At 44.6% G+C, this 22,096-nt stretch overlaps 3 protein-coding genes across 11 annotated transcripts in view; 1 reads left to right on the forward strand and 2 right to left on the reverse strand.

The window, feature by feature from the left end:
* Nucleotides 1-5,506, reverse strand: clu (clusterin). Of its 3 annotated transcripts, none has more exons than XM_086100140.1 (10): nucleotides 5,439-5,506; nucleotides 3,080-3,237; nucleotides 2,810-2,958; nucleotides 2,420-2,590; nucleotides 2,052-2,222; nucleotides 1,692-1,902; nucleotides 1,439-1,579; nucleotides 1,093-1,319; nucleotides 783-970; nucleotides 1-504 (listed from the first exon to the last, which is right to left on the reverse strand). In XM_086100140.1, exons 2-10 carry the CDS (start codon nucleotides 3,192-3,194, stop codon nucleotides 492-494), a joined length of 1,386 nt encoding a protein of 461 aa, XP_085956266.1. In that variant the 5' UTR covers nucleotides 3,195-3,237; nucleotides 5,439-5,506; the 3' UTR covers nucleotides 1-491. The 3 variants fall into 3 exon arrangements, with proteins under 3 accessions (XP_085956266.1, XP_085956267.1, XP_085956268.1); XM_086100141.1 differs by lacking the exon at nucleotides 5,439-5,506 and adding an exon at nucleotides 4,106-4,255; XM_086100142.1 differs by lacking the exon at nucleotides 1-504 and having other exon boundaries at nucleotides 779-970.
* ak7a (adenylate kinase 7a) overlaps nucleotides 4,185-22,096 on the reverse strand; it is a 24,878-nt gene continuing 6,966 nt past the window's right edge. For 3 of the 7 annotated variants that reach the window (XM_086100137.1, XM_086100134.1, XM_086100136.1), the window contains exon 19: nucleotides 8,761-9,446. The gene's annotated coding sequence lies outside the window, so the exon portion shown is untranslated. Of the gene's footprint in view, nucleotides 4,319-5,027; nucleotides 5,106-5,438; nucleotides 5,522-8,760; nucleotides 9,447-15,493; nucleotides 15,651-16,242; nucleotides 16,319-22,096 lie in introns of those variants that run through there. The other 4 variants (XR_015097640.1, XR_015097641.1, XR_015097639.1 and 1 more) reach the window with 4 other exon arrangements.
* On the forward strand, nucleotides 8,766-19,447 carry scara3 (scavenger receptor class A, member 3). The gene is made up of 12 exons (XM_086100138.1): nucleotides 8,766-8,899; nucleotides 14,568-14,603; nucleotides 14,728-14,772; nucleotides 14,892-15,011; nucleotides 15,128-15,208; nucleotides 15,289-15,398; nucleotides 15,501-15,745; nucleotides 16,300-16,519; nucleotides 17,016-17,104; nucleotides 17,417-17,609; nucleotides 17,699-17,876; nucleotides 17,948-19,447. The coding sequence occupies exons 1-12, from the start codon at nucleotides 8,893-8,895 to the stop codon at nucleotides 18,433-18,435; spliced, it is 1,812 nt and encodes a 603-aa protein (XP_085956264.1). The 5' UTR covers nucleotides 8,766-8,892; the 3' UTR covers nucleotides 18,436-19,447.

Here is a 22,096-nt window from a genome sequence, read left to right on the forward strand (position 1 = left end):
TGGCTTTGAGAAGGTTTTATTTTTCTCTTGGCGTTGCTTTATTATTGCTACGATCTAGCTTAAAGTGACTCTGAGCGATCCGCGACGGGACCGATGCAAAGTCAGACCATAACTATGAGTGAAGAACGATGCGGACAACCTGACCTTAATAATTGCTTTGAAATCTGTGACACCAGTCTTTATTTTCGTACGCGCTAAAGAGTCCGTTTCATCTGCAGGCGTTGAGAACAAACCGCAAGATCAAGATCTTGAAATCAAGTCAGGGCAGGTTTATGGTTGCTGTCAGCGCGAACACAGAACGGGCCTTTCCGGAGACTGTCATCTACTAACTATATTCTCTTCCAGCAGGACAAGGAGATGTCAATACACCTGACGAGGGTTAAACGGTCGCTTTGCAGAAGCAGGACTTGAGAGGTGTTGCGGCGGAATCAGTGAGTCGCTGCAGGGGTGCTTCAGGCGTGTTTGGATCAAGCGGGATGTGCACAAATCCTCTATTTGGCAACGCTGGAAAAAAACAAAACAAAGAGATGCAAATACAGCTCTCACTAGGATAATAACTACACTAATGCTGCAAAACACCCCCCCCCCCCTTCTTTTAATCTGTGTGGCCTGGTAAAAAAATCTCATGAGATGTTCCTTGAGGCGATACTCTGACATCATTCCTTTTTCAAGCACTCTTTCAGTTACAGAAAACAAAGCTGACAAAAATTGCTTGGCTTTAACTAAGCATTTTTTTGGGGGCGGGGGGGGGGGGGGGGTTACAGCCAAAGCAGGCCACTCACACAGTGATATCCTTGTAGCGGTCCAACGCCTCCTGGGCCACCACCTCCGGGAACTTGGGGTCGTTCCAGGGGATGTCGCCCGGGACGTTCAAGTCCATGGGCGGCGATTTGAAGAGTTTGACAGACACCTTGGTGTCGGGCTGCTCGGCGTCCTCACCGGACCTCTCCACTGGATCTCTGGTGACCACCTGCGATCACAGACAAACTTACAGACTACCCACCATCATGCCCCAAATGAACCGCCGTGCTGCGTTGACACCCCGAGAAATTGCGACAAGTTCTCATCGGGAGAATAATTTTGTGTATGCACCGTCTCGACTTTGAAGAAGTCATCCTTGGAGTCGGTGTTGTTGGCCAGAGACGACACCCATCCAAACTGCCTGTTGAGCAGGTCCATGACGGCGGACGTGTTGAACATGTGCTCCTCGAAGCGCTTCAGGAGAGCGTTGTAGTGCTGAGTGAAGCGCTCGGCGATGGCCAGAGCTCTCTCCAGTTCTTCCTTCAGGGGACCTTCCAGGGGTTTCTTCCCGGAACAATCTGCGAAGGTAACGGGCAGTCCACAGTCATTTTGACACCCCGCCATGGTCAGTTTTTGTTATTTTGTACATTTTTAATCAGGGTTAAATAGTCGTCATTGCATGCTAGGACGGACTCACCAACGTGTTCAATCTCTTTGCACTTCTGACACTCGTCGCGGAATTTGAGGCAGCCGGCCGAGTTGCGGCGAATCTCCCTGCAGGTCATGCTGCCGTCTCCGTAAGGTTTGGTGATGACCACGTCCTCGTTCACGCTGCCGTCTGTGAGCACGCAAAAAAAAAAAAAAAAAGCAACATCACTTTCATGTTTTGGATTCGGCAGCTCATCGCCGCTTTACAGCCCCGCCGGCGGTGTCGTCGTTGGAGAGCGTACCCTCGTTAGTCGGGGCGTCCGTGTCAAAGTCCATCATGGAACCAAAGGAGCCGAAGGGGTTCCTCCTGCCGATGCCCATCATGTTGGAGAACAAACCCTGGAAGCTGGGGAAGGGCTCGTGGAAGAGCGAGTGGATGCTTCGACGCCAGCGAGATGGGAAGAAATTGGGCAGGGCGAAGACCGGCGGGTTGTAGTGCACGTGATCAGCCACCTGAAAAATATTCCCCAAAATATATATATATATATTTTTTTAAATCAAACCTCCTCTATGACTGACGTGGCCCTTCTGTCCACTAAAAAAAAAAAAGCAATCCAAGCACAAAGATTTGTGCCCCACCCTAGCGCTAAGCCTTCCCTCACCTTCATACTGTCCGAAAAAATGCCGTCCACTCCGTCGGCCATCTCCGAGTATTTGTCTTCCAACTCCCTGAACTCTTTGTTCTGACGTTGGCCTTCCTGCTCCAGCGTGTCCATCCTCTCCCCGTTGATCCAAATTGAGAAGGGAGACGTTCGGTTCAGCAAGTCTTCCAACTATGGCGAAAGCAAGAACACAATGTGAGTCATAACACGTGTGTGTGTGTGTGTGGGGGGAGAACCAGCAGATCTGAGAATACAGATTACAATGTACACCAGAATGTGAGCTGTATTTATTTAAAAAAAAAAAGCGAATGACTGTAGGTGCCATAATCTCGTATTCTTCTTCTTCTTATTGGACAATGACATCTCACCTGGCGGCCCACCATCCCAGACCCACTGCTACACGTGCGGGAGTAGTACTTGACGCAGGTTTTCTTCAGACATGGCTTACATTCCTCCCACAGGGCCTTCATGGTCTCATTACAGACCTCCTCCTGCTCCTGGAGCTTGGTCTCCATCTCCTGAGCGGCCAACATGGCCTCCTGCGACAACACAACAATGTGGATTGAGGTCAGGGCTCTCCAGGTTTTTCCACACTCCTTGGTCCTTGATGGACAGAACTACGGCGCTCCCTAGACTCGTTGTGATTCCGTTTCATAGAATTGCTTGGACGCAATCGTACCAGGGAACTATGTTGACGTGAGGGGATTGTAGAAAATATTCTGAAAAGATGAAGAATTACGATTGAGGAGGATCTGTACCTCTTTCTTCTGTTTGGTTTTCTCCAGCTCGTCCAAAACCTTTTTGTGATCCTGTGAAGATTTCTGCATCATATTCTTCATCTCTTTGACTCCATTGATGGCATTCTCAATCTGTACATTCAGGTATTTCTCTCCCTCCTGGGAGATCTCTGCAGAGAGAGGGGGGGGGGGGGGGGGGAGACACTTGAGCATGAATTTATAGGTACCGTATATTTTGGTATCACACTTTGAATAAAGCGTAGAAAATCTGACATGGCTAAAGGATCTTACGTTTCAAATTTTCACTGGTGGGGGGGACTATGCAGGTGGCGCAGGCCAGGAAAAGAGCCACCACAGCCAGCGACGTGGACCCCTTCCTCATCTTCATCATCATCATCATCAACATCCTTTCCGACTCTTACAGGGCCAGCAGGCGATGAGGAGAAATGCTGGCGATGATAAAAACAAAACCACAGTTGAGATGAGATCTCGTGTCAGAGGTCACCTTACTGGGTTTTCATGTTGTTGTAATGACACGTTATAGACGCTAGATGGCTCTACATGTTGCAAAAATGACAGATAAGCCACATTGATGTGTCCCAAAACTAAACTGTTTTCAGGCATTCTGTTTTCCTTGTATTTATTTCCTTTTGTGGTGTTATAATATCAGTGTTATTCCAAGAATGAGGGACGCACACTGCCCCCGTATTGCACCCTTGAGCCCAACAAGGCCACAGAACAAGGCCCGTTCCGCCAACGCATCGCTTCGATAAGGACTGTTTTGACTCCCGTGAATTGAACCCGCTTCAAATAGCCTTGAGGGGTCACACAAAACTTTGGCAAAGCACAGCAACTGAGCTCTGTAATGGCAATGGAAGGAAGTAGAATATGAATGTTAATTGAGCTGCAATGTAGAATGCAAACAAGTTTACATCATCACCCCCTCCCTCATACATTCCCTTGTTTCACCGTCTTCATTGTTTATGTCTTGTGACCTGTTGTAACTGTCATATGCTTGTGCAGGAGTTTTTTGCCTCACTCAAATTATCCTCAAATGAGGGTAGTTCGAGCGTGGGTTTTTTTTCTCCCCCTCTCCCTCCCTTGTTTCTTTCTGACTTTCGGGTTGAGTGAACGCTGGCGCGTTTTGGCTGCCGCTGCTCAACCCGCATTGTTTTGTGTTTTTTGTTATTGTAAAGTGTCCTTGGGTGTCTTGAAAGGCGCTTATAAATAAAATCTATTATTATTATTATTATTATTATGTTGGGCTATAAACTTTCATATTTTAAAAAAAAAAGCATCATGTGCCCGCACACTGACCTTGGTTCAGCGTTTTGTGTGACTTTCACCAAGTGTGACTTTCCGCTGGACGTTGCATAACATGAGCGGCGAGCTCCTTCTCGTTTATCCGTTTCTGCTGACGTCCGATCGGTCTGCTCTGCTGACCCTTTATTCTCCCTCTTCAAGCACACACTCAGGTGATCTTTCGCAAGAGGGAAATCCTCAAGTGGACACAGTCCCTCCGGTCGACCGCTGCATTCATTCAGGGGAACGAGTGTGTTTGGTTTGACTGACGATTGATTCGATGAACTGTCCTTCTGAATGAATTTGTGAGTCAACGTTTTCAGCATTTGAGAATGTTTGCACATCTCTTGTCTCTGCTGCGAGCAGGTTCGGAACACCAGTAGGACTGTCATTTATTTCCATCTCTGTGGCGGCGCATGAGCTGGACAATGAGGTTAATCGCTTCATTACGTTACACTTTTAATGAGGTGAAATCCTCCAGGCTGGGTGAGCCTGGAGGTGCAGGGGAGGGGGTGAAATGGGCGGCGCGGGGGGGGGGGGGGGGGGATGCCAACAAAGGCAGCCAAAGTGTGGGAGAGTTAAACAGAGACGGGTGACAAAGAGAAAAGGGGGATGATTCACAATTCCGAGGCCGACCCATGGGTTTAAAAATAAAGGCTGCGCGCCGTGACGGTGCTGACACAACTCACAGATTGCAAATCCAGATCAAGGCCATGCATGCTCGATGGCTTGTTTGAAGACTTGAATTGCATAAAACACAAACACTAAGATACTGTAATGTTATTGGCGACGTCATTCAAAACATCTGCACAAGATAAGATTTCACTGACAATGTCAGATGGATGTATTATTTTGGCGCATATTTTTATATTATCATTCTTATTGTAGTTATTTCAAAACACGAGAACATATGAAAATGTACAAACTATTTGCTCACCAACTTATTTGGAGTCTGTAATGTATCAGTACTGTATCGACATACAGTACAGACTTGATTTATTTGAATCCACTTGTTCTGATCCAGAGATGGAGGTCACGCCCATGAGTAAGCAAAACAAACAAGTCATCAGTTCAACCATCTGGTCCAGAGTGCCGCATCAGAACGGGTCCCACTGCTTGTCACCTTATACAACTAACCACACCCGAACCCTGACATAAACCATTCAAGACATAATATAACGAACGCGTTTTAACATTGCAGCAAGTCTGGAACCCCGCAGCTACTTGCGCGATCTTCCCAATAATTCATATTGATGTTGCTCTCATGTTAATGTGCAAATAGCCAAAGTGTTTACTTTGTGAGCTGTGTTGTTGCAGGTTGGCCAAAATAAAAGCAGCTTTTACTCACCTATGAGTATCTTCTTCAGCGCCCAAGAGGTCTGAAGCTGCTTTGCATCCTTGCTGCTCCTATTTATACTGCAGCAGATAAAACTGGGACATGTAAACACGTGACTCATCAGACCGTTATCGAACTCCATACTGGAAAAGGTTTCCGACGATTCCCTTCAAAATAAAAGTGTCGTCATGGTGTCTTGTATGGTGTCATTGTATCAAAAAAAAAAAAAGAGAAATAATGAACAGATGAGCTAGGTCATTCGTTGATGAAATGTGCATGTATAATGCGTAGAATATCTAATAAAATATCATACAGACCAACATTTTATAAACCAGTGTGCTGTTGCCCTCGGTCGTTTTGCAGCCCGAAAAAATTCTCCTGTTTCATTTCCCACCCCCTTCACGACACTTTTTTTCATTTCCATATAACTGAAATTGTTATTTTGAAAGTCTGAATGCAATTCCCTATTGTTCGTTTGTCTACTTTACATCCAAGCGTCTGACGACTTTTCGAGAAATGTCGTAATTTACTGGCAGTGCAAGACAGAAATGTGCACAAACATTGGATTCGTGCCGTGCATGACGACGGTGACTCAACGCGCAATGGTACAACCAACTCCTTTCCCAAAAGAATGAAAACCACAATCGTTTGTGGACGAAAACAACTCCAATGAAAGAAGTGAAGGTGGTGCACCGAAACACAATCAACAATAAAATCGATTTCTAAAATACAAACTAGACTTTTGATTATTTAGGCATTTGCTAAGGGAAGGGAATGATGCGCATGTTCCAGTAAATTCCGCCTCTGCGTACCACACTTGGATGAACAACTTTCAAACTTGGTTTTCGTGTGCAGAACCTGCACTTTTCAACTGGGTGTTATTGGCAAACGTGACACTAGATGTCAGCAACGCTCAACTCTGAGAGATCATCGAACTGTAAAGACCAATGCTTTAAAGTTAGGTTTAAAGCATTGGTCTTTACAGTTTATCTCAGGAGTGGGCAAACATTTGTGCTCAAGGCCGATATTTGATATTTTTTAAGAACAAATGGGCCAGGTGAGGCACATGTTTGGGCACAAAAACGCTTGGTTGTGCTTTACTTGCTCATTGGGTCGAAAGTGGCCCCCGCGGCTATAATTTGTCAACTCCTGATTTGCAACAATACTGTCAGGTCTCCATTTGTGCACCTGAGACAAAAGGTAACTTTAATCCCTGCCGCCAGTCTTACAATGACATGCATGTGTGTCTCGAACGGCGAGAGTTGGAAGCGGCATAGAAGCTGAAACACATCTGGACTTTGCATTTGTTGGTGTCGCTGGCTTGCCAGCCACAGATCCGGTGTGACTAAACAGAAAATCTGTTGCGTGACCCGTTGCTAAGTGTTGTTTTGCTCCATTTTTGTGGGTAGGTGTTGTGTGCGTGTATGAAAGAGTCCAGATGGTTCACAGAGGCAGTGCATTTATGCAATCAGAAAATTGGGGCTATTTACACAGCTTTTAAGGTTAAGATTCTCCACTATTAGCACCCTGGCCTGGGACCTGCTTTTTCCTTTTGCTGCTCAGCACCTTTGAAAGAAACTGAAAATGAACATGACAACTGTGAACGGGAATATGGCACAATTCAATATTTCTAATGCACACATTTGTTAAACATATGAGAGATTGTTTAAATGCTGCAGGAAGTTCTGTCCGATAATATTTTTTACAACCAGTCCACAACCCATTTTGGGGTCCTGGCTCCCTGGTTGAGAATCACTGCTCTAGAGGGGGTGTTTGTCAACTGGCCGACCACTGAACTGAAATAGTCTCCATGGTTGTTGATGAGGGTCTGCAGAGAACTAGCTTAACTGATGGCACGAATTTCAACACAAATGTCTTAATGAGTCACCTCTGGCACAAGGTGCACTTATCACAGGCTTAATAGGCCCCCTGGGTGATATTGACTGAGCCGCCACTGATTGGCTCCAGATGGACTTCAAAAAAAAAAAAAAAAAGCATCTGGACTGATTCTGGTATCAATTTAGCTTCAGCTTTGTGTCGGGTGACATGCATGAGCGTGTTTGCGTCGGAATGTGCACTGATTTAGAAACGCGGCACGATATAATTCTTCATGATCAAAGGACAGCTGAGAGATGTTTGTCACTGGATACGTTTCTGCTGTGCAGAATGCAGCCCGAGGCCTCAGCGCAATTCAGCGATGTCGACGTCACCCGAAAAGGACGTCGAACTAAAAAACAATTGGCTACAGTCACTGCAGAGAATGTCCTCAATGGCATTCATGCTTTGCTTCGTTAAAATGTTTTCTTGAATAGTTTTTGCCCGAGTTAGACGACTGCAACTGCAGATTTGTGGCGATCTACTTTAGCACATTTTTAGGAACATTTAAAGGAACAATTGGCTGGTCTGCATCATTTTTTTTTTGGTGGTTCAGTCCGCACACCTCACGTGTTAAGCTAACACCTCAACGGGTGTCGGTTACGGTGCACAGCAGCGGCTCGCAAACGTTTTGACGTGTGAGAGGTACTCGCACGACACTTTAAACACTTGCAGGGGTTCCGATAAATCTATGACTATTTCTTTTTATTTGACTCTAGTCAGCAATGGTATGTGTGTCGTCCCCTTCTCTATGGGTCTTCAATGTCAGCAAAGATGCTTGGATCATGACTAGACGTTACACCATGCTGAGTCAATATTGTCATTTTTGGGGGGGGGGGGGGTGATTTTCTAATCGCACCTGCTGTCAATTTTTGGGACTGCACTTTGGAGGTCAGCAAAATGAGAAGAGTGCCAGATTGGAATTATGACTCTGGTATGTGCAGGTGTTCCCTAAGAGATATTTTCTAGTGTTACTTTGCAAGTACTCATGTATTCAAGGTGCTCATTCCTGTCATGTCCAAACATTTGTTAGTCATTAACTGCCGCAAAAGACACGGACCCTCCCCTTTTTTACCCCTTGCTTTTTTTTTTTTGTCCCAGTTCCAGGCCCTCCCTCATGTTTCCAGTTTCTTTGTTTCCCTCTCTCACTCTCTCCTTTTTCTTCTTCCTTGCTTCCTCCCTCCCTCTGAAAGTCGCCCATGGACTCATTCTGCAGAGGTTTTAGTCTCCTCAGGCTCTGGATGGGAGAGGGATGAGATCACAGAGCTCCAATCCGATGCTCTTTTAGCACTTCAAACACTAAAATTGTAACTCATCTTACGGTCAGATCACTATTCAACTAGATATGTTTTACCCATTTTAAGATGCAAATGAATGAATTTGTTTTGCAGCATTTTTTAACCCAAGCAGCACATTGAGGAGGTTTGGGACTTTCACCGCTATTTTTTTTTTTTGGGGGGGGGGGGTGGCGGGGGGAGCTGGGAAAATGAATGCAGATGCCTCAACCTGCTGACTACTTTAGCTTTACCTGCGCTCATTCGTTCTGACCGCAAGCGTCAAGCTGAGCATCAGTGAGCCAAAGTGAGGAGCCATGAAAGGTAAAGTGTACTTAGAACATGTATGTACAGTATATATTTTTGGTGATGGACATTATATGGAAAATTATTATATGGTAGCACATATCAATGTGCTTCGCACTGTTATGACGTTCAGGTTTTGAATCTCAGCTCCACTGCATGAAAAGTGCATGTTCTTCGAGGACCTGCGCGAGCTTTCTCTGGGTACTCCCGATTTCCTCTCACATGAGAACATGCATGCTACACATAGAGCCTGGAATTGAACCCGTGACCTCAGAACTGTGAGAAAGACTCGCTAACCACTCGATCACCAGATTTAATACAATTTTACTTAATTGGACCGCTTTTATTTCTCGACCAAAGTGATAACTGATTATTTTTTTCCTCTCTCTATGTTCGTGGCATATAGTGACAGGCAGAAAAATGAAACGGCTACGTAACCGGTGGACCAAGGGCCATTGACGGCTTGGTTGTTTGTCTGTGATGTATGTGCTCCTACGATTAGCCGGTGATCAGTCCAGCTTCTTCCTTAAAGTCAGCTTGAATTGGCTCCAGCTCACCCGCGACCCTAAGGAGGACAAACAGTATAGAAAACGGATGGCTGAATATCCTAGCATGCTACCTGCCATTGTAACAATAATCCGGCACCTGTAAAAATAGCACGTATGCGTCACATCAACCATCCTGAGAAAAGTACTACTTTGTTGATCTTGGGTTGGAAGCTACAATTTGTCAGCTTTCTCAATGTCTGCGTGTGCGTGCTTATTACATCTCGGTGACTTCGACAAAAGTGCTGTGTGCCGCGGCCAAATTTCCCCACATCTTGACTCCTCTTCAAGAGAGCAAGAGAACATAAGGTTTGCAGCAACGTGGTATGAAGGGGAAAGTTTGCCAAGGGAGGGGGGGGGGGCTTAACGGAGGGCAGGAGCATTACATGATTCCCACACGAGCTTTGTGCTGAGCCACAATGATTTGACTAAAAGCCCAACAGAGACTTGAAGGATACAGTTGACATGAGGAAGTGGGAGGGAATACCACATGTGGGCTTACAGCTTGAAATGATGTAAGCCTGTTTATCATTGCGCACAAAAAAAGAGCAGAGACAACTGCAGTACTGTATAGCTAAATCGGGGGCATTGCAGAGTAAAATCCAGCAAATGGCGCTGTTGGTTCTTTCATCCCTAATGCGAGATGAATTTTATATAATACAGACTAACTGGCTCAAACGCAACAGTGAGAATAAATGGGATATCGGTCTATGGTGTAGGTAAGAATGTATCCTATGAGCGCTACATAGCAACTAGTGGCCAAGAATAATCATCATCATCATCATCATTTAATTCGATTTCGACAGTGCATTTCAAGGGAGCTAAGATGCCTGACATTCACATGGCCAGGGAAATTTTACTGGCTGTTTTGGTTGATAATTAACATTTTTTTCCTCCCCAATTTTTTTTAGTAAACCACAAAGAATTTCTGTTATCTGTGTGATTGCAGTTGGAAGGAAAATGGAATCTGAAAGGAAAAGTTTGGCGAACAAAAAACAAAAGAAAGTCCCAACCACTGTACTGTCATCTATCCACAGTAAAGTTATTTAGTCAGGTCATAAACCAGCACGGTGTTTTTTTTTCCATTGCAACAGATGGTTTGTGTCAAGGGATGGCCTTTTAACATCCTCAAATAAAGCCTCACCTTTTTCCAAACTGCCTTTGACCTTCAACTCCGAGCCCGTGGAATGGGACGCGTCTGTTTATTTCCAGTTCCTGTTATTATGATAACCTTGACAACCCAACCGCACTGTTTCCCTTATTTCTATCCCGGACGTTTCATTTGTGCTTTTCCTGTTTAAATACGTAGGCAGGAGTAAACATCATCCGAATACCTGAGTGTAATTAACCTTTTCTTGCTATCTTGTTGCTATTTCAGTGGTCCCATGCAGTTGTTCGTCACAGAATGATTCTAAGCCGTTTCACATGAAGTGAGATTGTGTTTGGATTTGGACATTGCCAGTAAATAGTAATCACGTCCATCTTGCTCCCTTGGCGTTCTGGCGGGGTTGGTAAAGTGCTCTGGAGCTACACAGCGGCATGGCAAATGAACTCAAAAAGAACACGCAAAGCGTGTTCCTCAGCCAAAGGCTACAGCAGCTACTTTGTATGTTGATGTGGCTTCCCAGAATTTTTTTTTTCTGAGGGGCGAGTCCAGCTCAGTTGACCCGGAGCAAAATACGCTGCCTCATACATTCTTCACACAAAGGGGGCTCGCAGTGGGAGAGTCTCAGGATGATGGACAGGTGTGCCTTTTTAGGGAAAGAGAAAGAGAACCCCTGGGTGCTGTACATAACTTATTACCCGATATCTCTATGATTTAACACTCCTTCCTCAAATAATGGCCTATGTAATACTTTTTTTTCCTTCTGAACCAAATACCGACTATATAATTTTTCGTACTGAATTTAAGCTCAACGGTGGATTTGCGTGATCTGTTCAAGTGAGGATGTAAAGGATTTTGAGCAACATGATGAGTACATGAAGCCATGTAATCTTTTTTTTTTGTCTCAAAAAATGGCGTGAGCCATATTTCTCTCTTCTCTCAGAGGCTCAGTCTTGCTGCCAGAATATGCTGCCTGATACATTCCTCACAGGGTTGGGGTAAAAAAAAAAAAAAAAAAAAGGCTTCAACCATCGAGGCTCGTTCTCACTCTTTCCCTTTTAAAGTGACAACACGACTCATTCACAGGTTCGAGCTCTTCAAATATCCCAACCACTGGAAGAGAACCTTCACTTCTCTTTTCACAGTTCAGGGCAACAAATTCCAAATATTTACATTTGTTTTGAGGAGACCACACATACGTTCAAGTCCGAGGTCTTCTAAATAATCAACTGTGCGTCCGAGCCTCTAATCTGATTTGGAGCATCTTTGGAGTCCTGCTTTCATTTACATCTCGGCTAGTAAAAGTTCAAAATAGGAAAGGATAATTGTTACCGTGCATGTCCGTAAACATAAACAGTACAACTGTTGCACAGCATTCTCAATCATGGGTTAGCCGCGCATTTGCAAAACCCCGCACAGGCTCAAACGAGCAAAGCCGAGTGACAGAGAAGAGCGGGCTCGTCATTTTTGGAAACTGTATCCGACGTTGTGGTTTACAGTTGCGTGGAATTTGTCTGCGTTTCACAAGATTCCAACCGTGATATTTTCATAGGTGCGTTGCACCGCCACAGTCGAACCTGGGTTGGCAAAAAAACAAAGCCCCTTCGCAGAAATTCCCTCCAACTAAGTGATTTTGATCTAGCGACAAAATATGTAATACACCGGAGACGCCTGCCACATTCATGACACAATAGTTATCCGGATTATTAAATTCGCTGTAAAGTAAGGCATACAAAATCACTGTTCAACAAGTGCGACCGTATATCCTCAAATCGTAGCCTGTGCTCTAATAGAGACTGCGGGTCGTCACTTGAACAAATCGGCGAGTTCGTCTTCCCCCTCTTTGCCCTACGCGCTACCCCAAGGCAGACCAAAGCCGCAGACGAGTATTGTATTATTGAGAGGGACCAGGAATAAAAACAATGCTCGCGGTTTGACACATTTTCTGCCAAATGTAACACAGAAAGGGCAATTTTCCCATCCACCAATAAACTGACAAATAAAAGCCTCCTCTCACAAAAGAAACCTCCTTCAAATAAACGCCTCGTTCCTCCTGTCGTTCAGCAAATAAAAGCCATTAGCACCAGCTAGCTACGGTTTTATAGGATCCATTCCACAAATATCTTCGATTGAAAACACTCGATGAGACACAATGTCTCTCCAGAGCAGAGATGCGAGCTACTCTTTACTCTCATGGAGTTCATCTGGTTTGTGCTGGATCCTGCACCGGCGCTGAGTCAGAAAAGGAAATGTTTCAATTTATTAGACTTAAGAGCAGACATTTTCCAGCCTTGGTGGTAAAACCCTTTACACACCGTCGAAGTCTTTTCAAGGCTAAATTGTGCACTTGTTTTGCTCCCCATCCCGTTTTCCATCCATGGTCTGGACACAACGTGGATGTTTGCTATGCTGTGCACAACGGTGCGTTTATTACATAATGTTACGTGTCAAGCTACAGTTCTATCGTTTGACAACTAGGCACGGCTTGTACTCTGCAAAGACCAAAGTCATGGGACACTTGCAATCTTAATGCAATCATGTTAAATCATAAATGGCTGTACAGGTTCCATTAAAAAATAAATAAGAGGGGTCTCACGATTGCTATTCAAGCTAGCTATGTCATACGTATGCTCCAATTACATGCAAATGGACACTTATTCAAAAAGAGCTCAATATATTTTTAGTGGTTCCACATGGTTTGGCTGTGACTTAGCTGCTTAGGTGTGACTTTGCACAGGCCCTGTTGTGGTGCCGCTGTCAGCTCAGCACCGCTTTGTGTGTGTTGGACCCGTCCGCTTCCTCACTAACAAGTCAGATGGGAGGACTATTTTTTTTTTTTCGCACAGGGAGAAATGAAAACATGAGCAAAGGAGAAAGGGCCGGTGTGGTAGAGGGTGGGAAGACACCCAGAGCCGACAAATATTTGAGGGTGGATACCCATTTAGGTCATAAACAATGTGCTGATGATACTTTAAATTTGTAGGCCAAGTCCAAAGAACCACAATAGTTAAGTGCTTGGATTAAACCAGAATGCGAAAAACGAAAACCCTCAAGTATGCATTGCGGATGCGACTTGAAGAGTTCCTGCTGCTGTACCTGATTTGAAGCAACAGCCAAATTGATGACGCAGTCAACAATCATTCTGTATGCTGCTTCATGTTTACAGCAACTGGTAACAATTTGGGTTTATTTTTCAAGGGTTTCCTTTACGGTTTACAATTGACCAAATTTGATCAGTGACCAAGTTTGAGGCTCAAGGTACCACCACAAAAGAGGTTTCCTGGCGGGTTCACCAATATTATGAACCAACAAAGTAGGGGGAATCAGGTCACGGCATAGGGTTCTTTTACGGTCAAATATTTACATACTACCGCATACTCTTATCTTCTTGGGTATTATTATTATTTTAATCGTCATCACTCTTTGGTTGTCATGGTCTCTCTTTTTATATGGTGTCCTCCTTGCCCACATCTGCAGCCGCCAGCAGATGTACTACAGTGACCGCGAGTACAGTAAACATTCTCACATTGAATGAAGGTCACAGTGTAGAATGTCAGGCGTTCGATTGACTTAGCAGATTTTGTGCATGATTCGCACTCTGGGAAAAGAGGTGGGAGGAAAAAGAAAATCTGGCACAAAAATCTTTGAACATTGCACCTAGAACTGCTGAAGGAACGTTTTACTCTTTCTGTCCGGGCTGAAAGATTTTTCAAATAGGCCATGCATGTAAGACTAAACTACTCTTGTGTTTTCACTCTAAAAATTGAATAACATAGTCAAGCCTCGCATGCATTTTGGTGTAATATTAATTACGTTTCCATGAAAAAGTGCCAATGTTGACATGCAGCCAGTGACGTGTCTACAGCCATTACATAAGCATAATTTAACTGCATAACAGGTTTCTCATCATTTGGAAAGTTTTCAGGTTGGGGTCTGACGTAATGTGCACATGCTTCAATGCGTTAGTTAGATTTGTGTGTGCTGTTCCATGCAGCGGGATTCTTACATCTTTCTTACGTCTTTCTTTCCTTGACAGACAGCTACGGAGGATATGAGAACCAGCTCTTTAAAGGTAATCTGAAGGTTCGGTATTTTGTTGCAGCATAGATGTGAGACTGGGCGATGGAGTCAGCTGTGATCACGAGCAGATGGATCACAACCAAACATCACATCTTGTTTTCAATCGTATGTTGCAGAGGAGGAGATCAATGGCGAGGAAGAGGATATACCGCCATTCAGAGGTGAAGGCCGCATGCATACAAGTGGATTCACAACTTGTGAGCCCAAATCGATTGTTTTGCATGATATGTGAGCTATGCAACACTAATCTTGGAATACGTCCATGTGATGCCATGCGCAGGTCGCACTCGAGGAGGTTGTGTGAGGTGCCGGCAGAGTCATTCCCTCCAAGTGGCTGTCAAAGTCCTTTACGCGTTAGTGGCATTCCTGATCGTCATTGTGGTCGTGCTGGCATCACTCGGTGAGTTATGATTGATTTGTTAAATGAGCTACAATAAGGCGACAGGCAAAAGCTTTCATGGGACAATTTGATATGGTGGTGATATCGTGATACAGTTTTTCTTGCTCTTTCTCTAGTGTTTAGGAAGGTGGACTATCTTTCCGAGGAAGAGCTTGTCTATGAAAAGAAGATCGCCAGCATTCAGAAAGCCCTCGACAGTAATGCTTCTCCGCTGTGCATCGTACCCACTTATTTCCCATGCGGTCTGTCTACATAAATGCCCATCTTGATCTTTCAGAGATCACTAACTGCTCAGGTTGTCTGGATGTGACCCTGTACAGCGAGGAGATAGCTCGGCTCAAGCAGGAGTTTGAGGACATCCAAAAAATGCTCCTGGGACAAGAGCAGGTACCTTGGACCACCGCGGAATTGAAATCCTCTTGCCCAATGACATAACAAGGATTTACAAAATTTTCATGCCGGCGATATAACGCTTGCTGTACCTCTCAGGTCCTGGACCAAGCCTCTCAGACTCAGACCAAGCTGACAGCCACTAGCAAACAGCTTAGCACAGATATGCAGACCCACGTCATGTCCATCAAGTTTCTCAACCAGTTGCTGGTGGGATACCAAGACCAGGTGGAGGGCTGGAGGGACGTGCTGGAGGAAACGGAAGAGAGAATGAGGACTCTGACAGAAGATCAATATGATGTCAAAGCTACTGCGCAGCAAATCAACACAACAGTGGCACTGAGGCGAGTGGAACGCTGTGAGACGTGCAGGCGCGGGTCAAAATTCTTGCTCATCTATAATTGGCGGAAGCGGTCATTGGTTGACGGTGGACCTAACGTGTAACATTCCGCGGTTCTGGACGGGCATGCCGATGAAGAATATGCAATCCAAGAAGGCCCCCCTCGGTTGACTGTTTTAAATGGATGGCATAGATAGTTTTGGGCACAAATAGTCACCGCAATTACTTTTCTTTGTCGTCTGGCGACATCTGACGTCCAAATCTTTACGATAAACCGAGGACCCCTTGCGCATGTTGTTGACATTTTAGAAGCCTCTGAGTCAGCACTGGTTCACTTTTGAAGGACCACATATGGAAATCATTTGCTTTGCGGCCAGAATCCAATAAAGAATAACAGCAATTCCAGACTGAAACTCCAGTTGATGGACTTTGTCATCCATATGTTCCTTTCATTCTTTCCATGCGCACAATATCAACCGGGAACATGCATTTCCTGCTTACATCTTAGCCCTTTGTCATCGCAGGAAATCATTTGTTGATGTGATCTATCCTCTGTAGTACGATGTGGATTGATGCCCTGCAGAGGAAATCAGACGAGGAGACTTTGGTCCTCCAGAAGTTGACCAGCGAATGGCAGAACTACACTCAAGTTCTGGGCATGATTAAATCCAATGCGAGCAGCAACACCCAAATCTTACGGTCCCTGCAAAACAATATCGTCGCGGACCACCAGAGAATCTCCATTTCCTCGGAGATGTACTACGAACTCAGTCAGCAGGTGTGTGTTTCTGAATCTAATGACCAGAAGTGATTAACAGCTTCTCGGGCATTTGCAAATTTTTGTTTTTTGTTTTTTTGAAGAACCTATCCTTTGTTATTTATTGAAAAACTCATCTATTTGCTGTTTTTGTGCTGAAGCCAATCCAATAATAACTTTGGCGCCATATTGTGGAAGCTTAGTGTTGTTGGTAGGTTAAATTCATTGGCCTCGTTTTTTGTTTGTTGCAGTCTTTGAATTCACAGTCAACGTGAACCTGAAAGTAAAAGTATTTTTTTTTGTCCCCACTTAGGTGAGTTTAATGACTTTGAGCATCGTGTTCACTTTGTGCTAGCATGTTATTTAGGCTAGTATGCTAGCTAACGCTATCCATGAGCCTTGTGTAAAAGTGGTTTGTTTGAGTTGGATAATTCTACGGATTTTCACTAGTCGTAGGAGGGCTCAGTACCTATCCCCGTGAATAGGAATGTCAAAGATGATGTCATGTCCTCTGCAGGTAATGAACCTGCAAGTGCAACTCGACAACGTCACAACTTCCATGGACGAACATGAAGAGAACATGCACGACCTGCACTACCATTCCAAGTATGTTCGGCACTGCAGTTAATCCCCCGTTTATCAATTCTAGATTTGCCCGTAGATTTGCCACTTGAACACACACTTAAACAGAGAATACAAAAAAATACTTACAGGCGAATTTTCTCTCCTCACTGGGTACAATGGCCATTACTGACCCTTCTCTGGCTCTTATTCATGCATTGAATGACACCAAATCTCATTCCAGTGGACCTTAGTGGTGCCCACAATTTTGTGTTACCACTCTGCAGGCACACAACTCAAAATTCAGACTGAACCCCCCCCCCCTCACACACACAAAACGGTTATCATCAACGTTAGGTACTACGAAAACCGGACTGGAGAACGTTTCTTGGCTTTGGATGGGCGTCTGGACTCCATCGAGATGGAGATAGAAACAATCTCATCCAGCATCAATGCCACCGTCAGTCATGTCCAGAGCATGTACAAGTACATCAACATTGAGAGCTCCACCTGCCAGAGCCGCCTGAGCAGACAAATAGAAGATATGCAGGTCGTGACAACACAGAAACACCAAATTGGTTCTGATGGTTTAGACAGACCACATCCTCACGGGTTTTTCGCTCTTTCGCTCTCTTGCAGAACTTAAACAGCAGCGTCTTGTTACTTCAGAACTCTGCGGACGCGCTGAGGCAGGAGCACATGTTGTTAAATGTACGTCTGGATGTGGATGTCAGGAACTTGTCCATGGTGATGGAGGAGATGAAGCTGGTGGACACTCACCATACGCAACTGATCAAGAATTTCACGATATTAAGAGGTAGAGTCAGTGTGGTGTATAAAAAAAAAAAAAAAACAACAACTCACTTTCATGCATTCATCCACCCACAGGTGCTCCAGGACCGCCCGGCCCGAAAGGTAACCGCGGAGAGATTGGGTCAAAAGGACCTCTAGGACTGACCGGGAGTAAAGGTGATCGAGGCCCAATAGGAGGCCGTGGATCTCAAGGAGAAAAGGGCTCTTCTGGGCCGAGAGGTGCACCTGGTCAACCTGGCCCTAGTGGCAGTCGAGGGGCCATAGGTAACACAGGACCCAAAGGGGCCCCCGGCCAACCAGGACCACGTGGTGAAAAGGGCCAGAAAGGTGATATGGGTCCACTTGGTAAAACCGGGGTCCCGGGACCAAGAGGTCCATCAGGGATCCAGGGCCAAACAGGACTACCGGGTATAATTGGACCACCGGGACCCAAAGGGAAACCAGGACCAACTGGGGCGCCCGGACCACCAGGAACTCCTGGGCCTCCAGGAGTACCGCACTCCCTTGATCAATCCAGGACGCAGCAGAGAAGCCAAGCTGCTGCTGGAGCCAAAAGACAGTAACCAACTAGATTTGGACATGGACTCGGGAAAGTTCATTGGAACAATTCAAGAGGAGGTTCTCCACCCAATCGAACGACCCAATTAAAACAGGACCTTTGAAAATGACGTGGATGAATATTGCCAACAAGGGTAGAGAGCACTACCTACAGACTGAACATCATCTGACACATTGCATTATTGTCTTATATCTGTTGTCTTCAGCCACCTTGCAAAGATAGATAATAACAAGTGTGGGGTTTTCTTCCAGTGTAAAACACACAAGTAAGCAAGCTTAAAACATGGCTGTCATTGAACTCCCATCAGGTGATGATGAAGATTGTTGATGCCACGGAGGATTACGGCTAAATTCAAACAGAGTAGTCTTGGTTCACGCCTATTTTCTCGATGTCAACGCACATTTCCTATGAAGTGGTCGCATCATAGAAAGCTGACAAATTGGTCATTTTGTGGCTTTTTCGGAGCAGGTACTCTGAAGATGAAATTTGCATCTGCTGTGTCAAGTTGAACAATTCATTTTCAACGCTCCAATGGCCATGGGCAGTTTACAATACTGTATGTACAATGGTGGGCTTTAAAACATCATTTTGCTTCAGTGTTTGTGCAAATACAAATGCCAATATATATATATATATATATATATATATTTTTTTTTGCATAGTTTATTATTGAACATTTAGAACACTATGCTGGTTAAAAGCAAGGAAAACGCGGCAATTATTTGCCAGGTTGTTTGTTTTTTAATCCAGTTGAAGGTGTGAACAAAAACTCTTGATTCTGGCGTTGACGACAACTAAGGCTAATCAGCGAAGCGCTCACCACGAAACGCATCATATGGGTCGTTTTTTTCCTCAAATGGGAATAAAGTCTGAAGTATTTTGTCCACAGACTAAAAATAGCATCGTACAGTAACACAGTTTGTACTTCTGCTCTGACAGGAGACTCATCACTTTTCATGTTACACCTGGAAACATCCTTTCTCTCAAAGAAATAAAAACACAAATAGAGAACCCTACTATTTCTTTTTTGTCATAAATGTGTGTGCCATCGTGAAATGCAACTGGCTTGCACTGAACAATAAAAGTAGACGTTGAAGCGGTGGTTTCGCTTGTATACAACTCGCAGAACATTATTATCGTTGCCCTCCGAAGGAAAGGGAGCGGCTTTATTATTAAGTTAAAACACATGTCGGTGGCTCCCCTCGCATTTTTTTGGTTTTCCGCCTCCGATTTAAAGAGATTGTCAAAAATCACACTGTGCCAGTGACTCTACCAAAAAAAAAAAAAGTATACCGCATAATGCGATGTAATAGAAAGCACGGCATCATAAATGTAAACAGGCCTATATGGCAGATATTTCTCATTCTCGAATGTCATGCCGATACCCCCCCTCCTCCATTTACAAAGGGTCGCAATTTTCTTTCATTTTTCATTACACTTGAGACTTTCACCACATTGCCTTGAATCACGACAGGGATTTTCGAGATTTCATATCACTCAGAGTAATGTGCAACACTTCACATTTCAGACTGTCAGGCAGCCACAATCAAATTGAGGTTCACTTAAGAAATATGGGAAACTTCGAAGGGGGAAACCTCCTGAGTGTTTATCTTGGCAGAAATCTGCTCTTATTTTCATTTTTCCTCCACCGTTCTTGTATTGGCAGCTACTTTTGAGCGTTATCATATTGCAAGAGGCTGAAGTCCAATAATCCCATTCCCTGAAATCCTTCATATCATTTCTCTCGCAGAAAATTGGACTATAGTCCAACAGAGGGGAGAAAGGGGGCGTAAATTGGCTCCCAAACCATTCATCGGTGCAAGTTTGTGTCGTAACCACCTGCAACAAGCCCAGGTAGACACTTTGTAAAGTTTTCGCTTCCTCTGTGGACATTTCCTCTCCCCATGCGCACTTTGTGCAGCACCTACAATTTCCCAAAAGACCTGCCATCCGCTCCCAAAGAGCCAGTTCATTAGCACGCACGCTAACTAACACATTCCCGCAGTCCGAGACGTGCGCTAACTGCAGAGTTGACAGGCCCCCAAAGAGCTTTTTACATTGGCAGCTGTAAAAACACAAGCCTTCCAAGGTTGCTATTATTCTGTTTATGTGTGAGTGATGACAGGAATCACACCTGCTGCTGCACAACGCCGCTGACTCTCAGCAAAAGGTGAACAAAGCCCAAGAACTGTGCGTGGGGAATGGACACCATCAAGTTTCACCAACAGAAACCTGTCCGGTACAGCCTCGGGAAGTTTCTAATGGGACTCTACCAAGGCCAACAGTGGGCGGATTTGTCGCTTCACACTTTCCGACCGCTTCAGCCAGTCTAAGAGTCTGACCCACAGGCTCATTTATTCCTGCTGGCCACAGTTCTTAAAAGTGGAGACTATTTTGATTTACTGTCTTAACTAAGCTTCCTTGGCACTACAAAATGCTACTGAAAACCCCCCAAAAAAACTTCATGCAGTTGTTTTGAATTGGTATGAGTTGTTCGTCTATGTGTGCCCTCTGATTGGCAGGCGACCAGTTCAGGGTGCCCCCCGCCTACTGCCCAAAGACAGCTGGGATAGGCTCCAGTACACCCGCGATCCTCATGAGGATAAACGGATTAGAAAATGGATGGCTGGATGGACGGATGTTGCTTTGAAAAAAGTACTCTAAATTATTACATATCAATTTTTATAAAGTTCTGCTTTCAGAAATGGTGTCAATGAACTCCATCTAAATAAAGATCCACACACATACACACGCACACAGTATACCAGAGATGCAAATAAATCCCCCCCCCCCTAAAAATGGATCATTGATGACTCAATGGCATTTCCAAAATCATAAGCGTTGACAAGTCTTCAGTCGCACGGAGGAGCAGCAGTATAAAAACCACTCCTTCATTTCCCTCAGTGCGTTTTAGAAATAACAGAGTCCAGCTGCAGCTGGCTTAAACTGACGCCTTTGGACTTGTTCTGTTCGCACTCGCTGTTCTCTCCCTCTCTGATTTGGCGAGCGAGAGAGAGAGAGAGAGAGAGAAAATGAGCTTGCTGATGAAGTGCAGCAGCAGCCTCGCCGCAGACGGGATGTTAACGATTACAAATCCAAATAAAATATCTCTGTTATGCAACCAGACGTATGGTACCTGTAAAAAAAAATAAAAAAGCCTCAGACATTCTGTAACCACTGACTAAACAAACAGTGGGGTGCATTCATTTATTTGGTTTGAGGTTGAGTTGCTTGTAAGAAACTAGTAGAGCGCTCTTATTTTCCCATGAATAGCAAAAAGAGAAAATAAATACTCAAAACTGACAACCCTTATGAAATGCCATCTATTCCATTCATATTATCCATTAGCAATTTCATTTAGGAAAGGATCGATAGAGAATCGCTGCCAGTTGTGCAGATGAACATCTCGAACCGCTGCACAATGGGTGACGTGGCCGAGAGCACCTGAATTGGATATGAAAGAATCTAGCGACTGAGCACCGCACATCGACTGATGCATTACAACAGAAAGCGACTGAGCACCGCACATCGACTGATGCATTACAACAAATCCTACAAAACCGTGTTGGGTTTTGGGGCTAAATTATAATATACTGTTTTATTTATTGAGCTAATTAATTTTACTGAACCACAAAAACATGGTGCGATTGTCAAGGTAGTAGCCG

Source organism: Hippocampus guttulatus, chromosome 20 (genome assembly GCF_054856545.1).
Source record: "Hippocampus guttulatus isolate MCC_2025c chromosome 20, RoL_Hgut_1.0, whole genome shotgun sequence".
Taxonomy (NCBI): Eukaryota; Metazoa; Chordata; class Actinopteri; order Syngnathiformes; family Syngnathidae; genus Hippocampus; species Hippocampus guttulatus.

Bases quoted from the DNA above. Each gene is read 5' to 3' on its own strand.
- clu (XM_086100140.1), bottom strand. From the start codon at position 3,194: ATGTTGATGATGATGATGATGAAGATGAGGAAGGGGTCCACGTCGCTG. The intron at 2,223-2,419 runs GTGAGATGTCAT...CTTTCGCCATAG, and splicing joins CTGGGATGGTGGGCCGCCAG to TTGGAAGACTTGCTGAACCG. The intron at 1,320-1,438 runs GTGAGTCCGTCC...TTACCTTCGCAG, and splicing joins CAAAGAGATTGAACACGTTG to ATTGTTCCGGGAAGAAACCC.
- scara3 (XM_086100138.1), top strand. The intron at 15,209-15,288 runs GTAATGCTTCTC...TTGATCTTTCAG, and splicing joins CATTCAGAAAGCCCTCGACA to AGATCACTAACTGCTCAGGT. The intron at 17,610-17,698 runs GTCGTGACAACA...GCTCTCTTGCAG, and splicing joins GACAAATAGAAGATATGCAG to AACTTAAACAGCAGCGTCTT.